Genomic DNA, 26,407 nt, shown 5'->3' with positions numbered 1-26,407 from the left:
TTCTTAACATTTTTCTGTTATTGGTATGTTTTTAAAACATTGGGAAAGGTTAGTCCCCACAAGGCAGGTGTTCACACATAGTCCCCACAAGGATGGTAACACGTGTATGTGTGTGTGTGTGTGTGTGTGTGTGTGTGTGTGTGTGTGTGCGTGTGTGTGTGTGTGTGTGTGTGTGTGTGTGTGTGTGTGTGTGTGTGTGTGTTACTGTGTATGTTACTAGAGACCCTATGTCTAACATCACAAGCAACAACATCTTGACAATTATTTGGATGCAGTTCTTTACTATTTCCCTAAAAAATCTATCAGGGAGACCTACCTCCCAGAATTGATGCTGCTGGTTGGTAAATTGTTGTTGTTGATCTTCTCTGGCACTCCTAGAGGAATTTATCATGATAGTTCATTAACCACAAAATGCTTAGACGGGTGGGTTTAGAAGGCAGCACCCACAGAAAAATCAATCCCTCTCCTGTTACCAACTACAACCATTCACATCAAGCCTGGAATTGTATGCAGTTATTGAGGTCCCAAGAAGGAGATATGCACTTTTAAAGTTTACATCAAATGACTACCATGCAGGTCACTTTCATGCATTCCCATGGCTGCTGATAATGATACACAGGTGTCAAAGAGCCTTGCAGACATCTACTTTGAGTGAACTCTAGATTGAGTTCTGTGCCTCACACATCTTTTCTCGTACGACCAAATCAATCATTAGGTGGCTACTTGGGCCAACATTCTCCTTGTCATATGGGCCTGGTGGGCCACAGTCCCAAGTGGTTCTTTCTGTTTCTGAAAATGTCTCTCCACTGCTTCTGCCTGGCAATTTCACTCTTTATAGCAGAATGGTGCACACATGCTGGGCTTGACAAGATAGTGTAGAGCTGTTGATCTTTCTTTGACCTCATTCAGGTTGAAACTTTTAAATAATGATACATTTATTCAGCTTCTGGGAACTCATGGGTGTAGGCCAGGTAAAACACTCTTACCCATCCCATAGACTTTATAAAATTCAAAAGGTTGTGTTTGCAGGATATGCTTAATGACACAATCAAAGATGCTTCAGAGTAATGTAAGCACATGTATGACTTGTGGTCAACTCCTCTAAATCTTCCCAGATCTATTCCATAATCCAACCACCCTTCACATAAAATTAGGGCCCCTGTAAGGGGATGATAATGGAGATACTGCCCATCTCCTGTCACAGAATAGGCGTCCTAATAGTTCCAGTGAACTCAATGGACTTATGACAGATATGGACACTCTTGGTAGCATGTACAGCAGAAACAATGATATTGCTAATAGGGGAGTGTTAACTACTACTGCATCTATAAGCATAATGTTTTTAACCATAACTCTACTGGTTGAGACACACCAGCACAAGTGAGATGCAGTTTACCTTGTTTCAAACCACCACCAGGCAAGAGGTAGCATTTGGAACTAACCACAAGTGGTGTGAACATTGCAGGAAGTCCAAATACAAATCATTGCAGTGGTCAGTTGTTGCATTAATTGCTCAGGCAATTAATTCAAAGCTGGCTTGGGATATGCTTGGCCTATTGTTAGACCTGGCACCATTGGTGTGGGTCCCCCTTCCATTTTTTTGCTGTTGCCTCCTGTGTTTTTGCTATATGTTTTGCTGGTCTAGATGCTTTTGGGCACTGTGACACTGCCATTCAGTGCCACAGTGCAAGTGCTCCCTATTGTAAAGTGTTGTATTGGATTAGTGACTCCATGATTGGTTTATTTGATTTACTTGTCAGACCCTAGTACCGTGCACCATGTGTGCCCAGGGCATGCAAATCAAATGCTGCTGGTGGGATTGCAGCACTGGTTGTGCCACCCACAGAAGCAGCTTGTAAAGTGTGTCTGTGACTGCCATGTCGACTTGGCAAGTGCACCCACTTGCCAGTCCCTAAACCTTCTCTTTTCTACATATTAGTCACCCCTAAGGTAGGCCCAAGGGCAGGGTGCATTGTATGTAAAAGGTAGGGCATGCCCTGATGTGTGCGACATGTCCTCAAATCATTGCAGTGGTCAGTTGTTGCATTAATTGTTCGGGCAATGAATTCAAAGCTGGCTTGGGATCTGCTTTGCCTATCAAGTATGTTCAATATAGCATTCCCCACAGCTCAGGTTGGAAAAAGAGACCCACAGCTGTAATGTTAATAGGGACTCAGTGAGATTTTGACCACCCAATCAATTGTCATTTCATGAACAAAACGTTTATAGCCACAGTTTCTGCCATTTGACACAGTCGTGAAAGAAAGAGTGCAATACACAGCAAAGTGGTTCTCTGCTTTCAACCTTATTTTTATTAGTTGTCTACTCCTTTTTCATACAAAAAAAATCTGTTTTTTTGTTAAAATAAAATAATTAAATAGATACATTATTTTATCAAATAAATAGCAAACGAACACCTCTGTCATTCAGTTATCGGCGTATCGCTGTGTTCAAACCGTACATGTTGGGGAAATGGTTTGGCGACTGCGGGTATCTCTAGGGCCACAGAAAACGGAATGTCAAGGTCATTGGAGGTTCAACTTAGTTGCTTTTAAATCCTGCATTGACCAACTTTGCCTATGCACACGAATGTTTTCATGAAGCAGTTTTTCATTTAATTGTATTATAACATGTACAAAACCAAGGGGGGGGGGGTCCACTGGATAAGTTCCCGTCTTGTTTAAAGACAGGTCCGCTCTATTCTACCCTGGTTAACATAATTAGGGTACGACCTAATAAAATATGTTATAGGTGTATAAGAAAAGAATGGAGTGTGATATTGTCACATGAGTCAATGGTGATGACGTCACGGGTCAAGTTGTCTAGTTTGGATGCTGTGCTTTACCGACAGACAGAAACTAAGGAGCTGCGTGTTTTATGCCACCAAGCTTACCAAGAAAAGCATAGCTTGTTTCACTGTGATGCTTTAAAACTTGTCAGGTCGAGCCTGGGCAGCGCATGCGCTGCTCTGCGAGGCATGCTGTATTGAGGTAGGGACTTGAAGCTCCGTCTCCGTCCACGCTCCGCCCACATTTGTTATTGGCTTGTGTCATTGTCCACTGTAAACTGTGGCTGTTCATTGGTTGATAGGCTTAGTAGTCCCTCCTTAATACCGCCTTGTCTCATTGTGTAACCTCCAATGGCGACACCCCCTGTTTCGTGTGTTGTTACTCGGTAGGTCTTAAATACAGCCTCCGAGCACTATTTTCTCAAACAGCTTTGTCCTGCTCGCTGTTAAAGGCAGGACATGCTCTCTCCTAACGCTTCTTATTTATTTTTATAGCACGGAGGCTGGCATTTGCAAATGTGAAAGGTCTCACATTTGCGCGAGTTTAAGCTATTGGCATTGTAAATGACAATGCCTTTTATTTATCTGTTTTAACAACAACACATAAATAAAAGCCATTGTTATTTTCAATGCCAATAGCTCAAACTCTCATAAATGCGAGACCTATTGCATTGCAAATGCTTGTTATCTAGGGCTTTCTTCAGAATGAACTGAGCACGTGGCTCAGGGGACGTGATTAAAAGGCTCGTGGATAATAAAGTTAATTAATGTTTGTGCGAGTTATGGTGGTCAGACGGAGGAATTCACAAGCTGAATAGGAGATGCCCTTTCCAATTAATGTTATAGTGCTAGGAGAGGCTTGAGTGGAAGCTCCCACTTTAGCTCACTGATGACATTTATCATGTTAGCAGTGATATAGTTTGGTCATATTAGACAGCAGGTTAAATTGTGAAACTGTTCTTGGAGCTTAGTTCAATGCTTTTATCAATCAACCTAAAGACAGGCGAGATAGCACCGTCTTTAGATCGGGTCTGAGGTACTTGGGTTTCTGGAGCTACAGGGAAGAGCCAAGAAAATAACAGGTGTATTAGAACTGGAATGTAGCATGTGCAAGCTGCCATCTTGGTGTTGGGAAGTCACATCTGCCATCTTGGTCAAGCTGTCCCTCATCGTACAACCATCAATGTATAAGATCCTTTCTGCTCTTTGGGGCACAAGAATTATGCAGCAACAATAAATAGGACGGATGACCTTTAACAGAGAGCAAAAGCTGAAGCTTGTGTGGAAGAAACAAAATACATGTCATTTGATATACAGAGCTTATTGTTGAAGGTCCATCAAAGAGGAATTGCACACATCTTTGTTCCTTTCATAAATATCTAGCTTAATGTTGAACATCCAATATTAAGAGTTAGCACATTTGAATCAGACTATCTGTGGCATCAACTGTTCATAATGTACAGACATAAATTAATCCTGAGCATGTTTTGTTTTTCAGTGGCACACATGGTTCTATTGAGCAAGTCTCTTCAGTTACACGTGCCTTCGACATTAAATACTTCATTCAATGGGAATGCATGGCTCATGGGAAAACTAATCTACACCATGGAGATTTCCTTCTACTAAGGTGTATGGTCTGCCTCATCAAGTGGAATCTCCAACAGGAAAGTCAGCTTCAAGGATAAAATGCTCAGTTTAGCTTCGGAGTCGACTGTGACATTCATTGTGTCTCCCTTATAGAATGTTTGAAGAGTCAACAAATTCATCACTCTGTTGGTCATCTGCCCCTCGAGGATGAGTTCTGGCTTTTCACCTTTTCTGTTCCTGTAGACCTTGATGTCCGCTTTGTCACCCTCGCTCTCAAGACTTCCACGTACACAAAGAAGGTAGCAGCCATCTTTAGTGATGCTGACCGAGTTGTTCTCTATGTTTTTTTTGCCAAAGCGCCAGGTCAGGTTGCGAGGCTCACCACGCTGTCCTAAAAAAGAAGACAATGAAGAGATTGACACTTCTCACGATCAATCCGAACTTACCATGGGCATCTTTGTTTGAGTGCAATAGCATCAGGATATCTTAAAATTGTCTGAAACGTCCAAGCACTTTTTTTACCCTTTATCACACTGACCACAGAGATCAATCCACCAACTGTAGTTGAGTATAGTTTCTATAATTGAACTAGGTCCTAGTCAGCAAGCTGACCACAAAATGACTACCAATAGCATATTCTAACAAAAGTACCCCGGCAACCCTTTTCTAAAAGTACTAACCGTTGACAAAAACCTACACCCTTCAGTGTTAGCAAATTAGATTATGTCCTATGAATGAGCCTTTGGGAAATTTCTGTGACTGGCGCAAGTCCGCTATGGATGAGGTCCTTATATGAGTCCTTTGAACCACTGCGAAGCTATGCTCCAATGTTCTTCTGGCCACCCTGAAACCACTGGGCCATTTAGACTAAGTAAAACTATTGCAGTGAAATATTTGGACTTACCTAAGGCTAGTCAGCAGAGCCACTTCGACTAACCTAAAGGTACTCTAAAATGAAGGTAATCTACTGAACTATTTTGATGAATCAGAAACTACGTTTGTGGACTAATTGAACTAATCTACGCATATACCACTGGCACGTTTAGAGTAATCTAAACCTCTATCACTGAGCCATTTGCACTGCCATGACCACTTGGCCATTGGACCCACTCTGCTGCTTTGGTATACTGAAAATCTGTATTAGCTCTATAACCTTACCAATGATTCATTCTGATAAGTCTGCAGCCAAAATACTTGGGCTGCGCCAATTAAAGTCCGCTCTTTTCTACCGCTGTACCCCAATGGAAACCCACACGCTAATAACTGACAAACAAATATATTCGATTATCATTAAATCTGAGTTAAAGCCCCATTGAGATAATCATAAGCACTAACCTCTAAACCAGTACATCATCCAGAAAACCTACAACTGATACAATTTAAAGTAGATCAATGAAAGGGTGCCACAAGGACAAAGCAACAGCCCTGCTGTAAACCAATTAATACCCTCTAGCCCTATTTTTGAGACAGTTGTACACAATTTAAAACTCCCACTAACCTGCCAGTCCTGTGACCCTGAAACTGAGTTTCTTAATAATAGTAGTAAAATAATAATATTTCTTTTTTTTTTGAGTCAATCAGACTTATATGTTTATCATCATAAGATACAAAAATAAACACATAATAAAACACATAAAAGCTAAATAAGTAACTGTTTAAATAGTACAAATGGCGTACGAACTGCTGTTTAAAGAAGACTAAAAAGGGAAAGGGGTAAATCATTGTGGGGGGGATTGGTATAAAGTGTTTTATAAGAATATACATTGGAAGCTTGAGAAACAGTTGATTAGTGCAAAATAGGTGCACTGAAGGTATAGCACATCGAAGATATTTAATTGATGCACCTTCCTGCACAAAAACAATCCTGCATGCAATGCAGGCACCCTTGCATCTTGGTGCAAGGGTGCCTGCGCTGGCGCTAGGCTGCCGAAATGGAGCCTGCACAGGGGCAAATGACTGGAATGCTTCGTATGGCATAGACATGCCACATTCCTGGCCATTCACTTTGACTCAGTGCAGTGCAGCAAAGTGGCTTGCTGTGCTTCCCTGCACCAAATCCACAAAAATATGCCACGATGCGGTTGAAAATCCAGAATACATCACACACAATCTTTTTCACTCATTTCTAGGACCCTCACAATTGAGTGCAAATTAAATTAAAATGTGTTTTCTCCAAAAATGTAATGTCCTCGTCAATGGTTCCATGCCTCCAAAAAACATTTTCCAAAAATCTTTCTCAAATCCTGAAGCCCTGGACAAAGACACACTGCATGGGATACATTTATGCAATAGCGAGAAGCACTCAAACACATATCAAGCAAAGTCACAAAATAGGTCAGTCCAAATGACACAAGTTCAATCTTCTGCTTGCATGTTTTTCATTATTCAAGCTTTTTTTTTTTTTCTTCACACATAAATAGACAAACGCAGCCAACGTGTTTCCCAGCACCAGGCTTCTTCAGGGCCTAAAAAGAGTATGTTGGCAAAATTCATCAATTCACATTGTGGGTTCAGCAAAGAAAGAGATTATTGACATGCGTTAATTTGCAAGCAACGTCATTTTGATGGCCACTAAGGTGTACATTGAAAATACGTTTGGACTTTTTTTTGAATTATTGAATTGCTGTGTGACGGTGTGGACCACAATGCTGTACGACTAATGGTGGCTAGACATTTAAGGTGGGCAATCAGGGTGGTCGATAATCGCTGTGATTACATTGGGTAGTGCAGCATATGTTTCCCTTCCTGCCAGAATCTTCTCACACAATGCATTGGTCAGGGTTTGCCCACCCACATTCAAAAACAATATACAATGTCTTCCTTCTTTACATTTTTGCCATGCCCCTGCAAGCTCATGCCTAGTTAAAAGGCAGAACCAAAAGATCACAAAACCATGCCGTATTCTAACAGACATTAGAATTTTGAGGTGGCCCATTATCTTGCCAACATTATTTTACCACCATAGACCTTCCTACTGAGCTTAAGGTCACTTGAGAAACTAAGGGGCATATTAACAAGGAACGGGGAAAATTAACGCTAAGGGCGCTTAGCGTTAATTTTTTTAACGCCCGCTATCGCTGGATAATATCGCCTGGTTATCGCGTTATTAACGACGATAACCGCCTAGGCGATAAAAAATCCAGCGATAGCGGCATTTTGGGAGGTTATCGCTGGTAATGAAGCGATAAAACTACAAGGATGGGGATGTTCTTGTTGATAGCCCATGGTGGACTTAGCCATGTAATGCACCTCCCATTGGATTACATGGCTAAGTCTGAAAATTAGCAGACGTAAAAAAGCAGCGTTAACCGTGGTTAGCGTTGCTTTTTTTGTCTCTAACTGGGTTAGCGTGAAGCTTGATAATAGGAGAAATGTCGCTTAGCAACATTTCTCCTATTATTTTGCTCTGGAACGCCCACTTTGCATCTCATTAGAGATGCAAAGGGAAGCGTAGTGAAAAAGGGTGCTAACATGTGATTTTGCATGTTAGCACCCTGTTGTTGATAGGGCGATATTTTTATCTCCTCTTCTTTGGCTTATAAAGCCAAAAAAGCGGAGATAAAGCCCTTGTTAATATGCCCCATTGAATTCCTAATGCAGTTTTTTTTCACCCATTTACAGCCATTGCAGTCTAGTTTTTTTAGTGGTCCTTTATGTATAGACTAGAACTTCCCTTTTCTAGGATTTGTAGATTCACTGTGCAACCACAGGAAATCTGGTAGTGTGTTCAAAGCTAAGTATTATAGACACATATAGTAATCAATTGGAAAGGTAATCTCATTTTTATTTAATGTTATTTAACAGTCTTATGAAGCATTGCTACACATAGTGTTATTAGCAGTGCTTACTTTGAGAAGACATAAGTGCCAGGGCCCAACATTTTGCTCAGAAGCCCAAGGCTGAAGTTATTGAATGTCAGCATGCCAAATACCAAAGCTGTGTAGTCTTCATTCCACCTCTTGCCTCTTTAACCCACCACCAGACAATACCTGCCCACTTATCTCACTCTTGCAAGTTCCAACTGTCTTCATTTGTCATGGTTTTCCCATCTTTCTCTTCCTCCTTCTTTCTGCCTTACACGTTTTTTGCAGTCTTGTTCTAGGTCTGATGAGCAAAAATCAATGCCAGGCTCCAAAAATGAGTGCTGGCGGTCCCCACCTTCACACACCGGCGCAAATTAAACAATGGGGGGCTGATTACGATGCAGCTCGTAAAGGCTCCAACCTACGGTCAGAGTCTTTACGGCCGCATCGTAATGGGCTGCTCGGCTTCCTTCCCGACGACCTCATTACGATGAAGGTGATCGGAAAGGAAATCGACCAGTCATTCCGGCTGGCTTCCGACAGACTCAGAGAGCCCGTCTGCCAGCCAGAAGATGGGTAGTAATCTCAAGGGCGGGCCCTTCCACCCATTGAGATTATGATGACGGTTTCTGACATGGTTTCCATGCCGGCCTGTACGGCATGGAAACCATGTCGGAAAGCATATTTGGGGGCCCCAGCAGAGCCTCTGTGGGTGCACAGCCTCCGGTTTGAGGCCGAGGAGGCACCTATGGTGCCCCCTGTTGATCCCTGCACCTTGTGGTGCCTGCCACGGGGTGCAGGGATGAACCGCACCTCCCATTTCATTATGGGAGCATGCATTGCAGACGGTTTATGGATGTACTGCATGCTCCCATAGTGAAATATAGGAATGCGACCGAACAGTGTTTGGTCGCATCCTAATGGGGCGGAGGGGACCGCCGACCGGGAGTCGGTCGGTCCTATGACCAAGTCTGAGTCGGCGGAAGTGATTCCGCCTGACATTGTAATGACCCCCTGGGTGTTACTGCATCATAATAACAGAGTAAATGGAGGCAATAAGAGAATGTTTAGGAGGAGTATGAGGTGAAGTGTGGAGGAGGAGAGCGATGGAAAGCAAAGGATATAAATTGATCGGACGGATTAATCTGCCAACGAAGTTGTAGAGTAGAGTTTAGTTAAAGTACTGATTGGACAAATGGGTGTTTAATCTCTTTCTGAGGCACAATCAGAAAGATTGGGTTCCTAGTTGTTTGGGTAACAAATATAATTTTTTATTTATCACTCCAATGCTGACTACAGTTAAATACACACAAATTCAAAACAAAGCAGAACATGAAGTGTAGAACTGTGGTGGGCATGGCTTGGAAGCCCAGGTTGGCAGACACAGTTTAGTGAGGGCTGTGGCGGAGAGGACCGTCAGAATTTAGTGGCATTAGGGTGACTTGTGACTGCACAAAATAGAATAAGATGATAAGCAACTTGTGAAAGCAGTTTACTTGAAGAAAAAGTTTATTTTCAAGCCTGTCAACTGACATGTAAGAAGAAACAGGAGGTGTTTGTTTTAGTAAGTGTGGGCACTTTACTCCAGTCGGCTTTTTAATATGTTATGACAGATTTATTGAAGAGCGAGCAAGTTCATCTATTCTACAGAAATGTGAAATACTTCTGTAAAGAATCCACACATTTCTTTTTTTTGAGTGTGTCATGCCTGTCATGTTTTGGAAGAAGTGCTGAGGTGATTTACCAGCTTTTTATGCTCTCACTTTATCTCTATTGCTGTCAAAGGCTTCTTTAACACAGATTTAACTTTACTTTACAGCAGGACAAAGATAATAATGATTTAAAATAATACTGCTCTGCCTTTCAATTTAATGCATCTTCTAATTAAGCAAATCTTTCGAAAGCCTTTCTGCAATGAATGTAAAGCTCTTGTCTTGTGCTGAAGGAGGTTTTTATTAACAGCAACCAATGTTCCCTCTAATTTTTTTCCTCTGTGTGTGGCAGAGTAAGGTCTCTGTGTGCTGCAGCCAAGGGTATGTTCGCCAAGAAACCGACCACGCGTGTAGACCAGGCCTTTAAGTGGGATGAAAAAACTAGGGGGTCTTTCAAAGGGACATGACCGATGCAATTAAGGTCTTGGCTTAAAAGCAATTAAGCTAAAAATCTGTGCTTATCATAGTGTACCACCCGACTGATATTTTGCTTCTTCTGTCATTGCATCCAGATATATATTACAAGTAACATTACACCTACAAGAAGCCAGGATTATTGGATTTGTCAATGGTTGTTTGTTGCATAAAGTTGTATATAATATTGTGGTATAGGTTGTGGCTTAATGCTCGAGCTGCCGACTTAGGAGATGGGTTTTGAGTCTCGGCCTCGGGTCAGATTAACATCCTGTGATTCTCTGCAAATCAATTTTCTCCCCATGCATACAAATAAATAAATAATGTAAATTGCTCCAATACTTTTGGGATGAGTTTGCACTATATAAAACTTGCTGCATTTTGTTTCTAAATGCGGGGAGGATGGTTTGCCTTTGAAAGAATTAATGTTAAATGAAGCCCATGACGGACGCTGTGATCAGGGGAGCAAATAGACCCGAACTTCGAAGGCGGCTAACACTCCAAGCCAGGACTGGCCTTAGCACCGGTCGCACACTGTGCAACAGTCTTTTTTGGCGCCCCCTCCTCCATTTCCTCCTTCTCCATTAATTCCCTCACTACCACTCACCAACAATGCACCTCATCTCTCTATAGCACCTTTCTGACAAACATTTCATTTTTTTATCTACAATCTTTTTTTAAAAAAAAATTTCAAAGCATATTATTACATAGTGCCATTCCAGCCCATTCATTCTCTTCACACAATGGTAGGCTATAAGGTAGTACAGTTGCTTCGTTTCGGAGAAGAGAAAAACAAATAACTTTAAGAGAGACAGAGCAATAGCACTATTAATCTTTCTCATACAATAGTCTGTGAACATTAAAATCCCTCTTAACTCCCCCCTCCACCCCTCAGCCCCCACCTTAAGGGTGCACTGAAGTTCACTGAAGTGCGTCGTTTGAACGTAAGAAATGTCTGAACATTTCATTTTTTTAAAGCGCTGCTCATAGTTTACCCACACTCGGTTCTGTGATCTGCATGGTACACGTTCTTTGTAGCAGGCACATTAACCCTCTGCACTCTGTGGGTGACAGGAGTGCCCATTTGAGTGCAAGGTGAGCAATGTGACAGTGTGAGAGAAGGGTAAGAGGAGTGACTGCAGTGTGAGTGAGGTGACTATATGAATTTGGGTGCGGATGTAAGTGCAGAGTGGGACGAATGAATGCATGGGTAGTGATGGGCTTGATTGAGTGAGATTGCAGATTGAGCAGTGAGGGGGACAGGTGAGTGAAGTATCACGAGTGCAGGGTGAGTAGTGTGCTCGTGTGGCAGCAGGGTGAGGTACAGGGTGAACAGCACAAGCGTATTGTGAGTGCAGAATGATCACTGTGAGTGCAGGGTGAGCGAGTGAATGGTGTGAGTGCATGGTGATCAATGTGAGTGTATTGGGATCACTGTGAGTGCAGGCGAGCAGGAAAGTGAAGGGCTAGAATGAGGAGTGAGTTGTCTGAATGCAGGGTGCATTCCCAGACACTTGCAGTAACTCAGCTTGTTATCGACGGCGGCATAGGGTTTCAGATATAAGTTAAACTATTGCTAGTATAGCATTAATCAGGGATCGAGGGTGGAGGAAATAAATAATGTGCTGATCCTGCAACAAACTACCAGTCTTATAATTAGGGTTGCCAGCTCATTATTTTGATGTCTCAGACGGTACAAAAATAAGCAGTCACCTAAAGCCGTATTTTCAGCACTTTCAACAGCAGATATAAATAGAAAGCACTTTATAATTATGCACCTAGGGCTGGCTGAATGATCCATGACTGATTATTAAAGGGAACAAAGACAGAAACGTCACATTACAAATGAATACATACTTTTTTATTTATTACCCTATTTAGTGTCAAGGTGAGGTCTTTGCAGGCCCTTTAAACAAAAGGACTGGCATTTTTCTTTTGGCAACCCTACTTTATATTCCTTTTCATGAAATGCATTCTCACACTATGGCAGTAAATGTAAAATACAAATGTAAGGAATAGGCAGAGTGGGGGCCCAGTGGGTACTGGAACCATAAAAAAAAACAAGCCTTGGTAACCAGTTTGTAAAGGTATGTAAATATGCAAATGGTCTTTAAAGACCTGTGAAAAACTCAGGCGTGCCGGAGTAAAGACTCCAGACACTGCTTAGCTCGAACCGCAGCAGCCCGGGCTGAGACACACGACGGGGTGGGGCTGAAGTCCTTTTAGCTCTATGGGCATTGCAGCAATTTTTAAAAGCACAACGTGTGCTTTCAGGATCATCTGAAAGCACATGTTGAGCTTTTAAACTTTCTACATTTCTTTTCTTAATGCAGCACGGCTGCGGGGCTGATTGCGGGCCTTTTGAAAGTATTTATGTTAATCACAGCGTCCGTCATGGGCTGCATTTAACATAAATACTTTCAAAAGGCAAACAATCAGTCCCGCAGCCGCGCTCTATTTAGAAAAGAAATGCATCATGTTTAAAAGCACGAACGTGTGCTTTCAGATGATTCTGAAAACACACCTGTGTTCGTGGACTTGCTGCATTTCTTTTCTAAATAGAGCGCGGCTGTGTGGCTGATTGTTTGCTTTTTGAAAGTATTTATGTTAAATGCAGCCCTTGACGGGTGCTGTGATCAACATTAAATACTTTCAAAAGGCCCACATGTTCTCATTCTAGTATTAGAACCATTTCTCTATCAAATAAAAGAGTCTTGAGAGTTTTTCAGGCGTTAAAGTTAAGGAGAAACACATTACATTTACTGCTTAAGCAGATGATTTTCTTTTGTTTGTTTCAAAACTGGAATTATCTATATCAACTTTCTTCACAGCAATAAAACTCTATTCTGAGGTTTCAGGTTATACACATATGTAGAAAAATCAGAGGTTATGCCTCTTAATAAGCATTGCATGAAAGAGCCATTTGTTAACCCAGGTATTAAGCCTTTTGTATGTAATGGTTGGGAGAGGAAGGTTGTATTATATGCAGACGATTTGATGGTTTATACCTCAAATTTGGCAGGCTCATACCCCATTACGCAGCAGATAATGGAGACATTAGTGAAGTTTCTGGCTATCTGGTGAGTGCTAAAAACTGAAATTATGGCTTGGAACATCCTGTGTGATAGTTCTCTATTAAAGAGAGGGATAAGGTATCTTGGTGTTTTAGAAGTGCAAAAGTTGGACAGGATGGAGGCCAACTTCAATAAAGCTATGATGGAGGCAAAAATGTGTTAAAAACATGGATGAGTCTCCCGTTGACAGTTATAGAGTGATCCTTTATTTCAAAGATGTTGGTACTACCTAAGTTTACCTTCCTTTTTAACGCAATCCCATTATCATTTGAAAAGGAGTGGTTTAGGAAGTTGCAGGGGGGAACTGTATAGTTTTATTTTGGCCTCTGGAGGTGTCCGAATGTTTTGGAAATACCTGCGCAGGAGAACGGCGAATGGAGGTGTAGTAGCCCCGATCTTCCAAATTTACTGTTGGGCCTTCCAACCGAAGAATGTTAGAAGGCCGCTACTGGGTGTGGATCACTCACAGATAGGCATCATGCACTGAGCAATGCTAAAAAAGCTGCAACAGGGCGATACCTACTTTCTTGACTGTTTAGCAAAGCCCCTGAGAGAGTCTGGCATAAATAGGTGGGGTCAAATTATCCGAGAAGGAAGTTTGCTATCCTGGGAAGATATGTCATAGATAACAGAGGATAGGGTGTCCAGATTTGAAATACCAACAATTGGTCAGTTGGGCTCCTGGACTGGCCCAGTAAGGCAGGGATGAGGCCGATTTAGAATATTAACTTCATGATGGTTCTCCCATAAAGAAGTAGGTGGCTAAATGGTATTGGTTGATTCTGGAAGGCTTGGATTGAGACGTCACCTTGCCAGAGGAGATCTGGAGAAGGGACCTGCCAAACCAGAGCTAACAAATTTCTGGTAAGTATCAATGTCTACCTTGTAAGAATCAGGGAAATCCGAACTTTTAAAGAAAAACCATCCGCTTATGTTGCATAGAGCCTGCTGGACCCCAAAAAGGCTATAGTGGATGGGTAATCAAGCAGTGAAGTGAAGTCACAAATGTGTATGGAGAAAGAGGATGATGTGCACATGTTTAAGCGGTGTCCCAGTATTCAGCTCTTCTGGCAAGAAGTGGGTAAGGCTATATCTGAGATTCTGGATAGAGAAATTGAGGAAGCCTTGTATAGGTGATTTATGGTATCCTGGAGGAAAAAGGATCAATAATTAAATCACACAAGAAAAATAAATTGCTTCTACTTGTAGTAATTTTGCTGGTGAAAAGGAAACTGTGTATAAAATGGGTATCTTCAATCCCCTAGGGGTGACAGAGTGGGCACAATCAGCAAAATGGGTCTGTAAGATCGATAGCAAATACCCACCTTCGAGAAAGGCGGGATGGGGCTGCTGTTATAACAGTGGTAGGAGAGGCAGAACTCAGTAAGGGCAAAAAAGTAGAAGAGAGTTATCTTGCTCAGGTTGAAGTGCACCTGTTGGATCATGGGGATCAGCGATCCCTCTGGAGGGCAACCACCACTTGCGTGCGGCACAATGAGGACATGAAAAAAGACCCATTTGTTGCAGAAGGCATATCCTAGAATATGACTATACACAAATTCTTGGGATCTGGTATTGTAATTTTATTAGGGATACTCTGAAAATCAATACAAATTAAATAATTATTAAAGTCTGTTACCTTATACAAAAAATAATCTCCTTAATTTTTTTATCTTGGTGGGGTCCCATTGATACAATCAAGATGATGATTCTCCCAATTGTAAACCTTTTTCTTATGATGATGCGGGTTTAAAAAAAATTAAATTTTTTGCTACCTTAGAAATCATGGTTTCTATGTTTCTTTGGAATGAAAAGAAACCTAGATTTTCCCTAGATAGTGTGAAAAATCTCAAACTGTGTGGAGGTGTTAAATTTCCAGATTTCTCCACTTATTACTGGGCATTTGGAGTTATGAAAATTCAGGATCATTTAAGGGATGAATTTCTGCCACATTGGCAAGTTATGGTTCTAACGTCCTATTTTCTCACAAAAATATTATTTTTATGCCTAATCCACCCAAGGTTTTGTTGCCCGTCTACTGTTTCATATTCTTGCTCCTTATTGAAACTATTTATGGTTTCAACTTTGTCAAATTTTGATCTGTCTGTTAGCAGTCCCATCTGGTATATTCATTTGATTAAGAAAAATTGTAAAACCATATTGTAGAAAAAGTAGAGAGTTACAGGTATTTTCACAATTTCACAATTATTAAAGGATAACTCTATTGTTTGTTCTTCAGAACAATCCAGCACATAAAATCTCTCAATGTTAGAAATGGGGTCTCTAGTTGGAAGAGGTATGCAACCTGTCAATGTAAGGGCCCCCACTCTAGTTATGGTGAGTGTAGTACAAACCAAAGCTTGCCCGAGTTCATCCGCTGGTAGTTTGGCACAGAGCAGTCAGGCAAAACTAAAGAGGCAATGTGTAAAGTATTTGTGCACACACACAGTAGCACACCACAAACATATTACACACCAGTTTAGAAACATAGCCAATGTTTATCTGAGTAAAACAAGACCAAAATGACAATAATCCGACATACACAACTCAAGGTATTTTGCAAGATTAAATCAAAATGCAGTGCTTAGAAGTCAAAAGCTCCAACTGGGGCCATCTCCTCACGTCTGACGGGGACAAATATAAAAGTTCAGTGCGACCGCGATGGAGCGGGAGCCGGATACAGGAATAACACAGAACCCCTTGCAGTACCTTGGATGCATCGGAAATCAAAGACGATGCATGGCGCAGAGAAGGTGAGGCATCATAGGTGCAGGTGATGGGTCAGTTCCTGAAGGCAGTGCAAGGTCGTTGAGGCTTTGGCGCTTGGAGATGATGCGTTCGGCAGAGGAGATGATGCGTTGGTTGTGGATGTGAGAGCTCGGTTGCTGGAGGAGAAGCGGCGTCAATGATGCTTCAATGTCAAGGGCGTGATGCATCGATTCCGAGGAATTGTGGTTGAACTGAAGTCGGTGATGCTGTGTGCAAGACTCACGCAGTGGCCATTCTTCCGGGGTGTTGCAGCAAAGTAACAGCTGCTTTGAATGTTGAGGTCAGTACGTTGTGCACTCAATGAGCGGTGACCATGGCTTTGGGGCAGGCAGCAGTGAAGCGGCGATTTCGAAAGGGATGTGCTAGTTCCAAACTGACTCTTTGGGTTGGTGCATCAGTCTCTTGTTGCAGCACAAAAACTCACTTCCAACAGCCCAGTACTGAATTTGGCAACACTTGGTAGAGCAGGACTCACAGGAGAGGAGCCCAGGGGCTAGTAGCACGATGCAGGTGAAGTCTTTGCTGTCCCTGAGACCTCAGCAACAGGAGGCAAGCTCAGTCAAGCCCTTGGAGAAACTTTAGGAGCAGGATGTAGAGAGTAAAGTCCAGTCCTTCCAGGCAAGATGCAGCAGGCAACAGGCCAACACAGCACAGCAAGCAGCAAAGGGGCCACCCCTCTTGGCAGCACAACAGCTCTTCTCCCTTTTATAATGTTCTCAGTCCAGGTGTGTCAAGAGTATATGGTGTCAGAGGTCAAGTACTTAAATCCATTATAGCCTTTGAAGTAGGGAGACTTCAAAGAAAGGCCTTTGTACTGCACAAGACCCTACCCTTCCTGACCCTGACTCTAGGCACACTACAGGGGGGTATGCAGCTCTATGTGTGGGGACAGGCACAACCCTATTCATGTGTAAGTGTCAATTCCTCCCACCACTCTAGGTCAGGAAGGCTCATCAGCCTAGTGATGGGCCATCAGGATATGCAGGGCACACCTCGGCTCCCTTTGTGTGTGACTGTCTAGATTCACAAAGCCCAGTTGTCACCCTGACCCAGGCGTGTATTCTAGGAACAGGGCAGGACAGAGGCACAGAATGGATAAAGTAAGAAAACTCCAACTTTCTAAAAAAGAGCCATTTTCAGACCTGCAATTTAAAAACCAACTTCACTAGAAGACGTATTTTTAAATTGTGAGTCCAGAGACACCAAACTCCAATTTTCTGTCTGCTCCCAATTGGAAGATACACCTATAAAGTATTACAAGGCAGCTGCAGTGGCAGGCCTGAGACATGTTTGAAGGGTTACTTTTGTGGGTGGCACAATCAGAGCTGCAGGCCCACTAGTAGCATTGGTTTACAGGCAGTGGGGGTATGTAGTGCGCTGTACTAGGGACTTACAAGTAAATCAAATATGCCAAATCATGGACAAAACCAAATGCCATTACATTTTATATGCAGAGCACATGCACCTTAGCACTGAATAGCAGTGGCAAAGTGCCTACAGTACTAAAATTAAAAGTGCCCAGAGTACTAAAACCAGCAAAAATGAAGTTCAGCACACAGTCACAAACAGGAGGTCAGAAACAAAAAGACTGGGGAAACCCCAGCAAAAGATGCCAGGTCTAACACTCAAATAATATGTTTACACAATATAATGAGCTAAAAGATTCTCTCCACATTTCACTTGGGTCACTCACCTCTTGTAACCTTGCAGCTCCTCATGTGCAGAATTGTCCTATTTCTAAGAATTTGCTCTCAAAAGCTACTGTCATTTACAAATTGCAGTGACCATTCAATATGGACAGACCTAAGTTTCCTAACGATGCATTATGGGAATTGAAGTTGCATTGTACTTGGCTGGTTTTCACCTGGGATAAAATGTGGGCCAAAGTGCATTCTACTGATTGCTACAGATCGCTCCACTATTTTAACTCAACCTTTGTTTTTTTTCAATAATCTATTATTTTACACACCAGTTTTCTTTTTAAAACTAAACTCATTCTACAAGATACTTGTTGGCTTTGTGATGCACATGCTGGTACATACTTGCATATGTTTTTTCTCTTCCCCATTTATTCTGAAATTTGGACTCATAATCGGCAAAAGGTGGAAGTTATTACCAATGTTTCCTCACCTTTTTCATTATATAACCGTTATTTCGAAGGGGTACACTTTGGTCTCATAGAATATTGCTAGGAAAACGACTCTGTTTTCACAAGACTAACCAGCTTTTTGATGAATTTCATCTATGTTATGAGTTCTTAATCATGGTATATTACAATAGAATTGTAATAGGATATTTTGTTATAATCTCTTACTATATTATAATTGTATCTCAATATATGCTTTATATCCTTCTTACTTTCCTCTTTCCACTCTCTTCTATTTCCTTCCCTTTTTTTCTCTTTCTAGCTTTCTTTCTTCTTTTCTATTATAATAACATTCAGTGTATTGCCTTTTTGGTGACTCATTCATTTTGCCCTTTTTATTTCGCTTTATTTTGATAAACTGTTCACATCCTACTAAGTTGCTGACTAAATGACGTACTGGTTTATGTTCTGATTTATTATTTTGATTCTTCAATAAAAAACATAAACTAAAAAAAAGTGAAGAACTGTGAAATACAAATTAAAGGCACAATTACTTGCTTTTAATGATGCTCATTTTGCAACCAGCTGTGTCATTATAGATAGTGGAAACACAGTTCAAAATGAAGGATTTCACTTGAAAATGCCCTCATGAGAGGCAACGTCTGCGGATCTACTTTATTACAATTAAAATGTCTCGAGCCAAGTTGACTTTGTCCATCAGTACCACACTCTAGAACTCCTGGTTCAAATTGGGAGTTAAAAGCTCCCCCAAGTAGTTATATTGAGATACTAGTTAAATTGGCATTATTACGGTGAATGTTAGTATCAGTGGTAGCAGCTATAGTAGTAGAAGTAGCCACAGTTGTATAAGTATCATTGTTACCACTATCAGCAATGTAATTTTATTAGGACTCTTTGTATTATTATGATGATGATGATGATGATTATTATTATTATCATCAACAACAAACAACAACATTTATAATAATAATTATTATTAATATTATTTTTATTTGCATTATTGTTAGTGGGTTTCTAACAAGCTACCTTGAGCAGCTTCAGAGCTTAAGTGTCTTTAAAGCAAAAGTAACATCATCCAACATTTAGATATTAAAATATACATACCTTCCAAGAGTTCTGATTCAGTATACAGAATATCTTCTTTTGTCTCCTAAAGAAAAAGAAAACAATCTCCATTTAAAAAACACATTTTCAAATCTAATGCAACATTTGCAATACGAATTTACTTGACGGACTACTCCTCCATGATGAACTCAGAATATTCATACTTCTGCACTCAAGTTCCCCCAGTAACAGTTTCGGTCATTAGTCGAGGCTCCCGGTTTAAATCTGGACTCATATGAAGCATAACTGCACCCTTTTTTGGAGCCCAAGGGCCAGATCACATAAAGTGAGTATTGGAAGTGCAATGTTAAGCCATGATTTCTGCCACAATTATGGACCAACAGGTGCTTTAAATTGGTGAACAGCACCTTAAAGTGTGGTAAATTGTTGTTTAGCACTGGGACATTCTGTTCTGTTTCTGGCTGAAAAGTAACAGCATTGTTGGTGGCTGAAAAGTAACAGCATTGTTGGTGTCTTAAATGGAAAGTTTCAACATGATAACTCACCACAAAATAAAATAGCAGCACAGCAGAAACATAACAAGGACAACACACCAAAGCAGTCAAAACAGAACAAAAATCAACAAGCTCAGAACAACACAATATAGCCTCAATATTAAAGATTACAGTAAAATATTACACAGTATATCACCACCAAAACAAAATGTCTCACAACAAATGTTCACAAATATTATTATCACATATTACTAGGGTCACTGGAATTATGTGATTTTGCAGCTGGGAGGTTTTCATCCTGCATTGTACAGTTTTCCAGAGTATACTGCTTTTAATCATGCAATAGAGAAGGACAAATAAAGAACTCTCAACCTCCTTCCCCTACACTTATTTCTTCGTAGGTTCCCTGTAACTTTACCTCTAGGGAGTTACATTTTTCAACTCCTCAGTGAGTAGGGGCCGATGATGAAGCATGTTGCCTCAATGAGTGAGAGCATTCACCCTTTTTAGGGAAGACCCTTAGAGTTGGGCTTCTTCCATCTAGGTATCAAATTCTCATTAGCAGGATTCCAGTAGCCCTTTTAAACTCTTTTTCCAAGTAATTTTGTTTGTGCTATTCTTTTTTTTTATTGAGGATGTGCAAGAATACTTACATTACTTCACAAAATTTCTTTAAAAGACAAGGAAATAATAGCGACATAATTGATCAAAATTAAATTTTTACCAATTTCCGATACCTACTAACATTGAGGCTTTAAGCTACTTCACTAAATCATTTTCTCCAGATTTAAAAAAAGGTCTTTCTTTATGTTGGTGCTTAAATAAAGGGTGTTTGATACAGCTGATCTTGGTTATTTTCTCCTGTCATTGAAGAAGTGTAGGTGGGGTAAGTAGATTTCCATAACAACGATGTAATAGATTGGGCAAGAGTAATAGCGGTAAAGAACATGAGGCCACATGGACAAAGGTAAGTGTTTACGATTACTAAATAGAGGCTTTATGCAATTCGCTATTTGGTCATCTCCAAAGACCCATGTACAAATGTGTGGTTTACACATTTTGCGATGGGATGCAAATAGATCTACCACATGAATAATAATGAGCTCGGTCTTGGTTTGTGACCCATTTTTAATTGCAAAAATAACAGGGATGGTGGCCGGCTGACCACCATGTCTGTGATTGCTTTTAAATAAAGCACTCTCTTTTTTTTAAATGCATCCTGTTTTCCTTCAAGGAAAACAGGATGCGTTTCAAAAAGAAAAATGAAAAGTTGTCTTTTCATTTTTTAAGAGGCTGCAGAAGTCCATGGGACCACTGCAGACTCTTTAAAAATGTGTTTGCATCCATTCACAAAGGGGAAGGGTTTACATTGGGGACCTCTTCCCATTTGTGACTGGGTTACCACCTACTTATACTAGGCAGTAAAATGCAAATGTTTCGTGACCGCATTTCGGTCACAAAACATTTCCTCATACCACTGCGTTTCGGTGTTAGGAAGGGACACCCTACACACACCCCTTCCAAATACATAAATGCAAACAGCATTTGCGATTCAGTAATAGGTTACCAAATTGCAAATAGAGATTTGTACATTTCAAAAAGCCTTTTTGTGTTTATAAATGGACCGATTCTGTGATTCAGCCCGTTTGCAAACACAAAAATGCTTTGTACATGTGGTCTATGGTATGCTTATGAATATTCATCAAAATATCATGCTCTAATAAACCAAAGCAGACAGCTCCGGGAGAGTGGCATAATTGAACCCCAGATTGAGAACCCAATTGTCTAAAAATATTTTGCCAATAGTTCTGTATTTGGGGACATACCAGGAACATATTTCACCAGTCTTCAATTAAATTATTAGTACATCTAGGACATGCAGATGGAATAGTGGTGCAAAGAGTATGTATTTCTTCAGAGTGTAGTCTAACATCCATTTTGTCATAAATAATAATAAATATTGAAAGTAGGAACTATGTAAAGCTGTAGATGATATTCTATTAATTCTCAGCCAATCTGTTTCATCAAAATTGCCCATGGACGTCCCTCATTCTTATGTCATTTTCAATACCATTCACTAATTTTTATATTTGTCTGTTGTGATGTGTAAATCTGGTTTGCAATCTTAGGATTGTGCGACCAAATTACTTTCCAATTGTTTAGTTATCTGTTTTAAGTGATTATATAACAAAATAAAACCAGCTTGCATCTTCCATGGTCCGTATCTGATAAGCATATATTTTCTTCACCCAACCACCTATTCAAAGATTGGCCATCTTCATCACCCTAACTTGACTACAGTGTGCTATACAAGTGAAGGTTAGAGCTGTTAATAATTCTTGTAGTACAATCAGGGGAATCTCGGGATGTAAATTCTGAGTTTGCCATTTCTAGAATAGCCTAATTTTATTTTTATAAAAATTAACCAAAATCTTATGCCTCACTTTCTTTTGAAGTTTCACTAATTTAATTAAACACTGTGAGCATGCTATTTCCTTGTCCCTAATCATTCTTAGTATAACTGAATTACCAGAAGCTATCAATTTTGTAGCATATGTGCACATTTGAGGAATAATATTTAAGCCCAGATAATAGAAAAATTAATCAGGATGGGCCAATCCACCCCAATTTTTAAATACCTGTGCCACTTTAATTGAAATTCTGCGTTGTTTTATTTTGACCCACATAAAATGTGAAAAAATTCCATCTATTTCTAAAGCTAAAAAAAAAAGGCATTCGACAAAAAGCAGAGAAAAGTCATAAAAAGAATAGAAGCAGTGAAAGTATTGACATCTTAATTAATGAGATGCAGCCAAAAACTGACAAAGACAATATTTCCCATCTCTGAAACAAGCTTTGTACTTTGGCTATTATGGGGACATAAATATTTCCAAATAATGACTCTGTATCCTCAGAGATCTGACACCCAGATATCGTTTGGGATTGGTGTTATAATGGGTGATCAAAAAAGGTATTGAAACTGCTTTGGTAACGTTAAATAGAAATAACTTAGGGGCTGATTAGGATGGTGGTCAGACTTTCGTCAGACAGCCATCCTTTCGTAAATGGGACCACCCAACAGGCTGTTGGTGGTCCCGCCATAGGTATTAGGATGCAACCGCCACCATGGCGGTCGCAATGCCTATACTTTGTATTGTGGTGGGTGCACGCCGCAGTACAAAGTGGGGACACTTCACATATCCCTGCACTACGTGGCAGACACTGCATGGTGCAGTGCTATGTAGGGGGGTGCAATAGATGCCCCCCAAAACCCACAGCTGTGGGGCCAGGGGGGGAAGGGAAGCCCATTACGGGCCCCCAAAGTCCCTTTCCTTTGCCTTTTCGTGGCGGGTTAACCGCCATGAAACGGCTAGCGAAAAGAGACATTGTAATCCCTACGGCGGTGCCTGGCAGGCACCACCACCATTGTAGGGGATAAAACTCTCTCTGATGCACCAGCGGGCTCAAGGAGCCTGTCAGATGTGTGGAGTTTGGTCTTTCGGTCTTTTGATAAGGCAAGAGGAAAGGGACTCTGGGGGCCCGTAGCGGGCCCTCCTTCCCCCCAGCCCTCAGCTGTTGGTTTTGGGAGGCACCTACGGTGCCCCCCTACATATCCCTGCACCATGTGGCAGATAGCACATGGTGCCTGCCACGTAGTGCAGGGATATGTGAAGTGTCCCCTTTTTGTACTTCAGCACGTGCTGAAGCCTGCAGCATCCGTCGCAATACAAAACACAGGCATTGCGACCGCCGTGGTGCCAGTCGCATCCTAATACCTATGGCGGGAACGTCGACAGCCTGTCGGGCGGTCCCATTTACAAAAGGATGGCGGTCGTACAAAAGTTCGACCGCCATCCTAATCAGCCCCTAAGTCTTAGCTTTGTTCACTCTGTAGCTCACCAAAATAGTATATTCTTTTAGAGCTGAAAACGCAGACACAGCATTATCTGCATTAGCTGCTAAGAAAAGAGTGATGTCATCCACATTATTTTAATCACCAGAAGACCTCTAGCTGGAGGTAGATGTGAATAGCCAATGACTCAATAAATACAGAAAAGAATATAGGAAGGATGGGGCAACCCTGCCTTGTGTCCCTCTCAGGATAAACTATGCCAACACTTTTCTTATTAATCATCACTTTGGCGTTGGTTATATTTAACAATGAGGCAATCAATCTGATGAGTCAGGGAGGAAGCTTAAATTCCTAAGAGAGTCATAAATAAAAATACCCAGCTCCCCAGTTGAAAAGCATTTGCCTCATATGACAAAAAAAGACTGCTGCCCAAAAGTTATTTTTAAAATATTCAGATGCTTCAGCTAAAAAATGAGTGTTAATTGCCTAGGCCATACTGGTACACAACCGCTCTGATCTCTATTTATCAGCTGTGAGGAAATCTTTTTTTATAGTAACAGTAATACTTTGTTGAGTGCTACAAATGGAATCCTGCAACTGCATTTTAATTTTTATTCTTCCCACATTCCTTTGTGGACCTCTTTCTTTCCCACATCCACCTTGTTGAGTCCCTCCTAACACGGGTATACAACCCTTTCCGTTTTTGAAACATGACCTACCTCTGCACCCAGTACGGTGCTTTGTTCTGCCTACGATAGGTACAGGACTCCCACCCAGCAGTCATTGGATAAGCCTAACTTTAGAATATTTTCAGACAGAATACATTCTTTGAATCAATCTAATTTTAGTGTTCTTTGTCTGCCACTAGATTGAGGTTTTGAACCTCTGCCAGCAAGACTTGAGCTGCTTTGGCATATCTAAAGACATGGAATTGGTTGGCCAAAAAAAAGTTAAAATTACTTTTGACCAACCAATTCCACGGCTTTAGATATGCTGAAGCAGCTCAATTGTTGCTGGCAGAGGTTCAAGAACTCAATCTACATGACGTTATTCTGAGGACCATAAAGTTCAGTAAGATGCTATGTGGTACTTGGGGTGGTTGAATGAAGCTCAGTGTGTTCTTAAAATGGTAAGATCTTTGGGTTTGGTGGAGTCAACTTGGTTTTTAATCAAATTAATTAGAAAGTCTAGGATGTTATGTCCATCCTTTTGTCTTTCGGGAACACCTAATATGCAGAGATTTGGCCTGTGTGACTGATTTTTTAAATCCTCCATCTTTGTTTAAATGATATCACCTTCTTTCATACTATTGAGACCTCTAATTGAAAATGTACTTTAGAGTCTTCTAATTTGGAAACACTGGCTTCAACATTATCTATGTGACTTGCTAAAGAGAACATATGTTTGTGCAAAGGATCAATATTGTTTTGAATGATTATCAGAGTTTTGCCTTAGGAAGTTTTTATATCTTGTAATTCCTGTTGTAGCCTGTGCCGCAAATATTTGAGAATAAAAGGATGCTTCACCCAACAAAGTTTGACTCTCTTTAGAGTTACTGACTTGACTGTAATTGTCAAGAGTTTGGTATAAATCGGTCTCTGGAAAATTGTCCTGCATTATATTTGACTCCTGAATTTTATTCTTCTCAACCTGTGAGAGCAAAACTAACACCAACGGTCGCACTACCGACCCACAGTGCTCTGATTACCGAGCCCTGTATGCCTCCCTGCAAAGCTTCACCATGCTCCGCTTGATCCATGTGTTCCACCCTAACGCATCGCTAAAAGGTTCTTTTAGATCCAAACAGAACATCCTATATGCTAGTTGGTAGAGACACCTAATATTTCATAACTATCAGTGAGCTGCTGCTATGTTACCGTATTGCAAACACGTCACCATCCCCGAATATTGAATGGAAATACATTTAGAAATTGGGAGAGTATGCCCGTGCACCATCAGTAACTCTTCCCGAAGTGGGCATGAAAGAGCTGGACTGTATCAAATTCAAAGCTTTCCCGCAGGGGCCCCCAAATAGGTTTCTGCCAAGGGCAACTGAATATACTACTGCATGTGCTGTTGTGCACGAGAATGCTCTGCTGACCTAAACCTTCTAAAATGCAGTGTTGAAATGCGCCAGAGTCCCCCGAGCATCCTGAAGATGGCTGTGCTTAGCCAACAGAGAGGAAGTATTAATCAATGTGCGCCCAGGCAACACCAGTCACCGCTGCATCGCCAGCCGACCCTCAGCATTTGTTACGATAACTTAACATCAAACTTACTCAACAAACACGCACGCAGCTCTGATAAAATACTGCAACACTGTTGCCTTTGGGTCAAATCTGCGCTTTATAAAATTGCCGATAACCAACCTCATGGACGTACCCCGGTGCAAGTCCCTTGACCACTGCCTGTTGCCAATTTGTGTACAGCGTGTCGGCTTTGATTTGCTTTATTTGTTGCGGTCTGCTTTCAGTGATAGGATCCCTTATGCACCCTGCTCACAGGATCTGAGGGGCCGATCCCATAAGCCCACCAGTATCGGTGGGACTGTGGGAAATAGAAGAAATTGCGAGCGTCGGTCACAGGCTACAATCTTAGGCCTAAGTACTTGGTTACCACATGTGGTGGCAGCAAAGTCAGAGTGACTTCAAACACACAAACAACCACACAAACAGTGCGACGCCGCGGCAACAGTCATAGGCGCAGGTGCCCGTTGCCAAGCGCTAGAAACCATCGGCCCA

General features: G+C 41.2%; 1 protein-coding gene across 1 annotated transcript in view; it reads right to left on the bottom strand.

The window, feature by feature from the left end:
- Window positions 1–2,291: 2,291 nt before the first annotated feature.
- TNFSF4 (TNF superfamily member 4) overlaps window positions 2,292–26,407 on the bottom strand; it is a 94,342-nt gene continuing 70,226 nt past the window's right edge. Inside the window, exons 2-3 of the mRNA XM_085600087.1 lie at window positions 19,359–19,404; window positions 2,292–4,766 (exon numbers count right to left, since the gene is read on the bottom strand). Coding sequence (XP_085456213.1) covers window positions 4,411–4,766; window positions 19,359–19,404 — 402 coding nt within the window. The 3' untranslated portion in view covers window positions 2,292–4,410. The remainder of the gene's footprint in view (window positions 4,767–19,358; window positions 19,405–26,407) is intronic.

This window comes from Triturus cristatus, chromosome 4_2 (genome assembly GCF_964204655.1).
Source record: "Triturus cristatus chromosome 4_2, aTriCri1.1, whole genome shotgun sequence".
In the NCBI taxonomy this organism is placed as follows: Eukaryota; Metazoa; Chordata; class Amphibia; order Caudata; family Salamandridae; genus Triturus; species Triturus cristatus.
The sequence above is the reverse complement of the archived record's forward strand: the minus strand, read 5'-3'. Positions and strand labels throughout refer to the sequence as shown.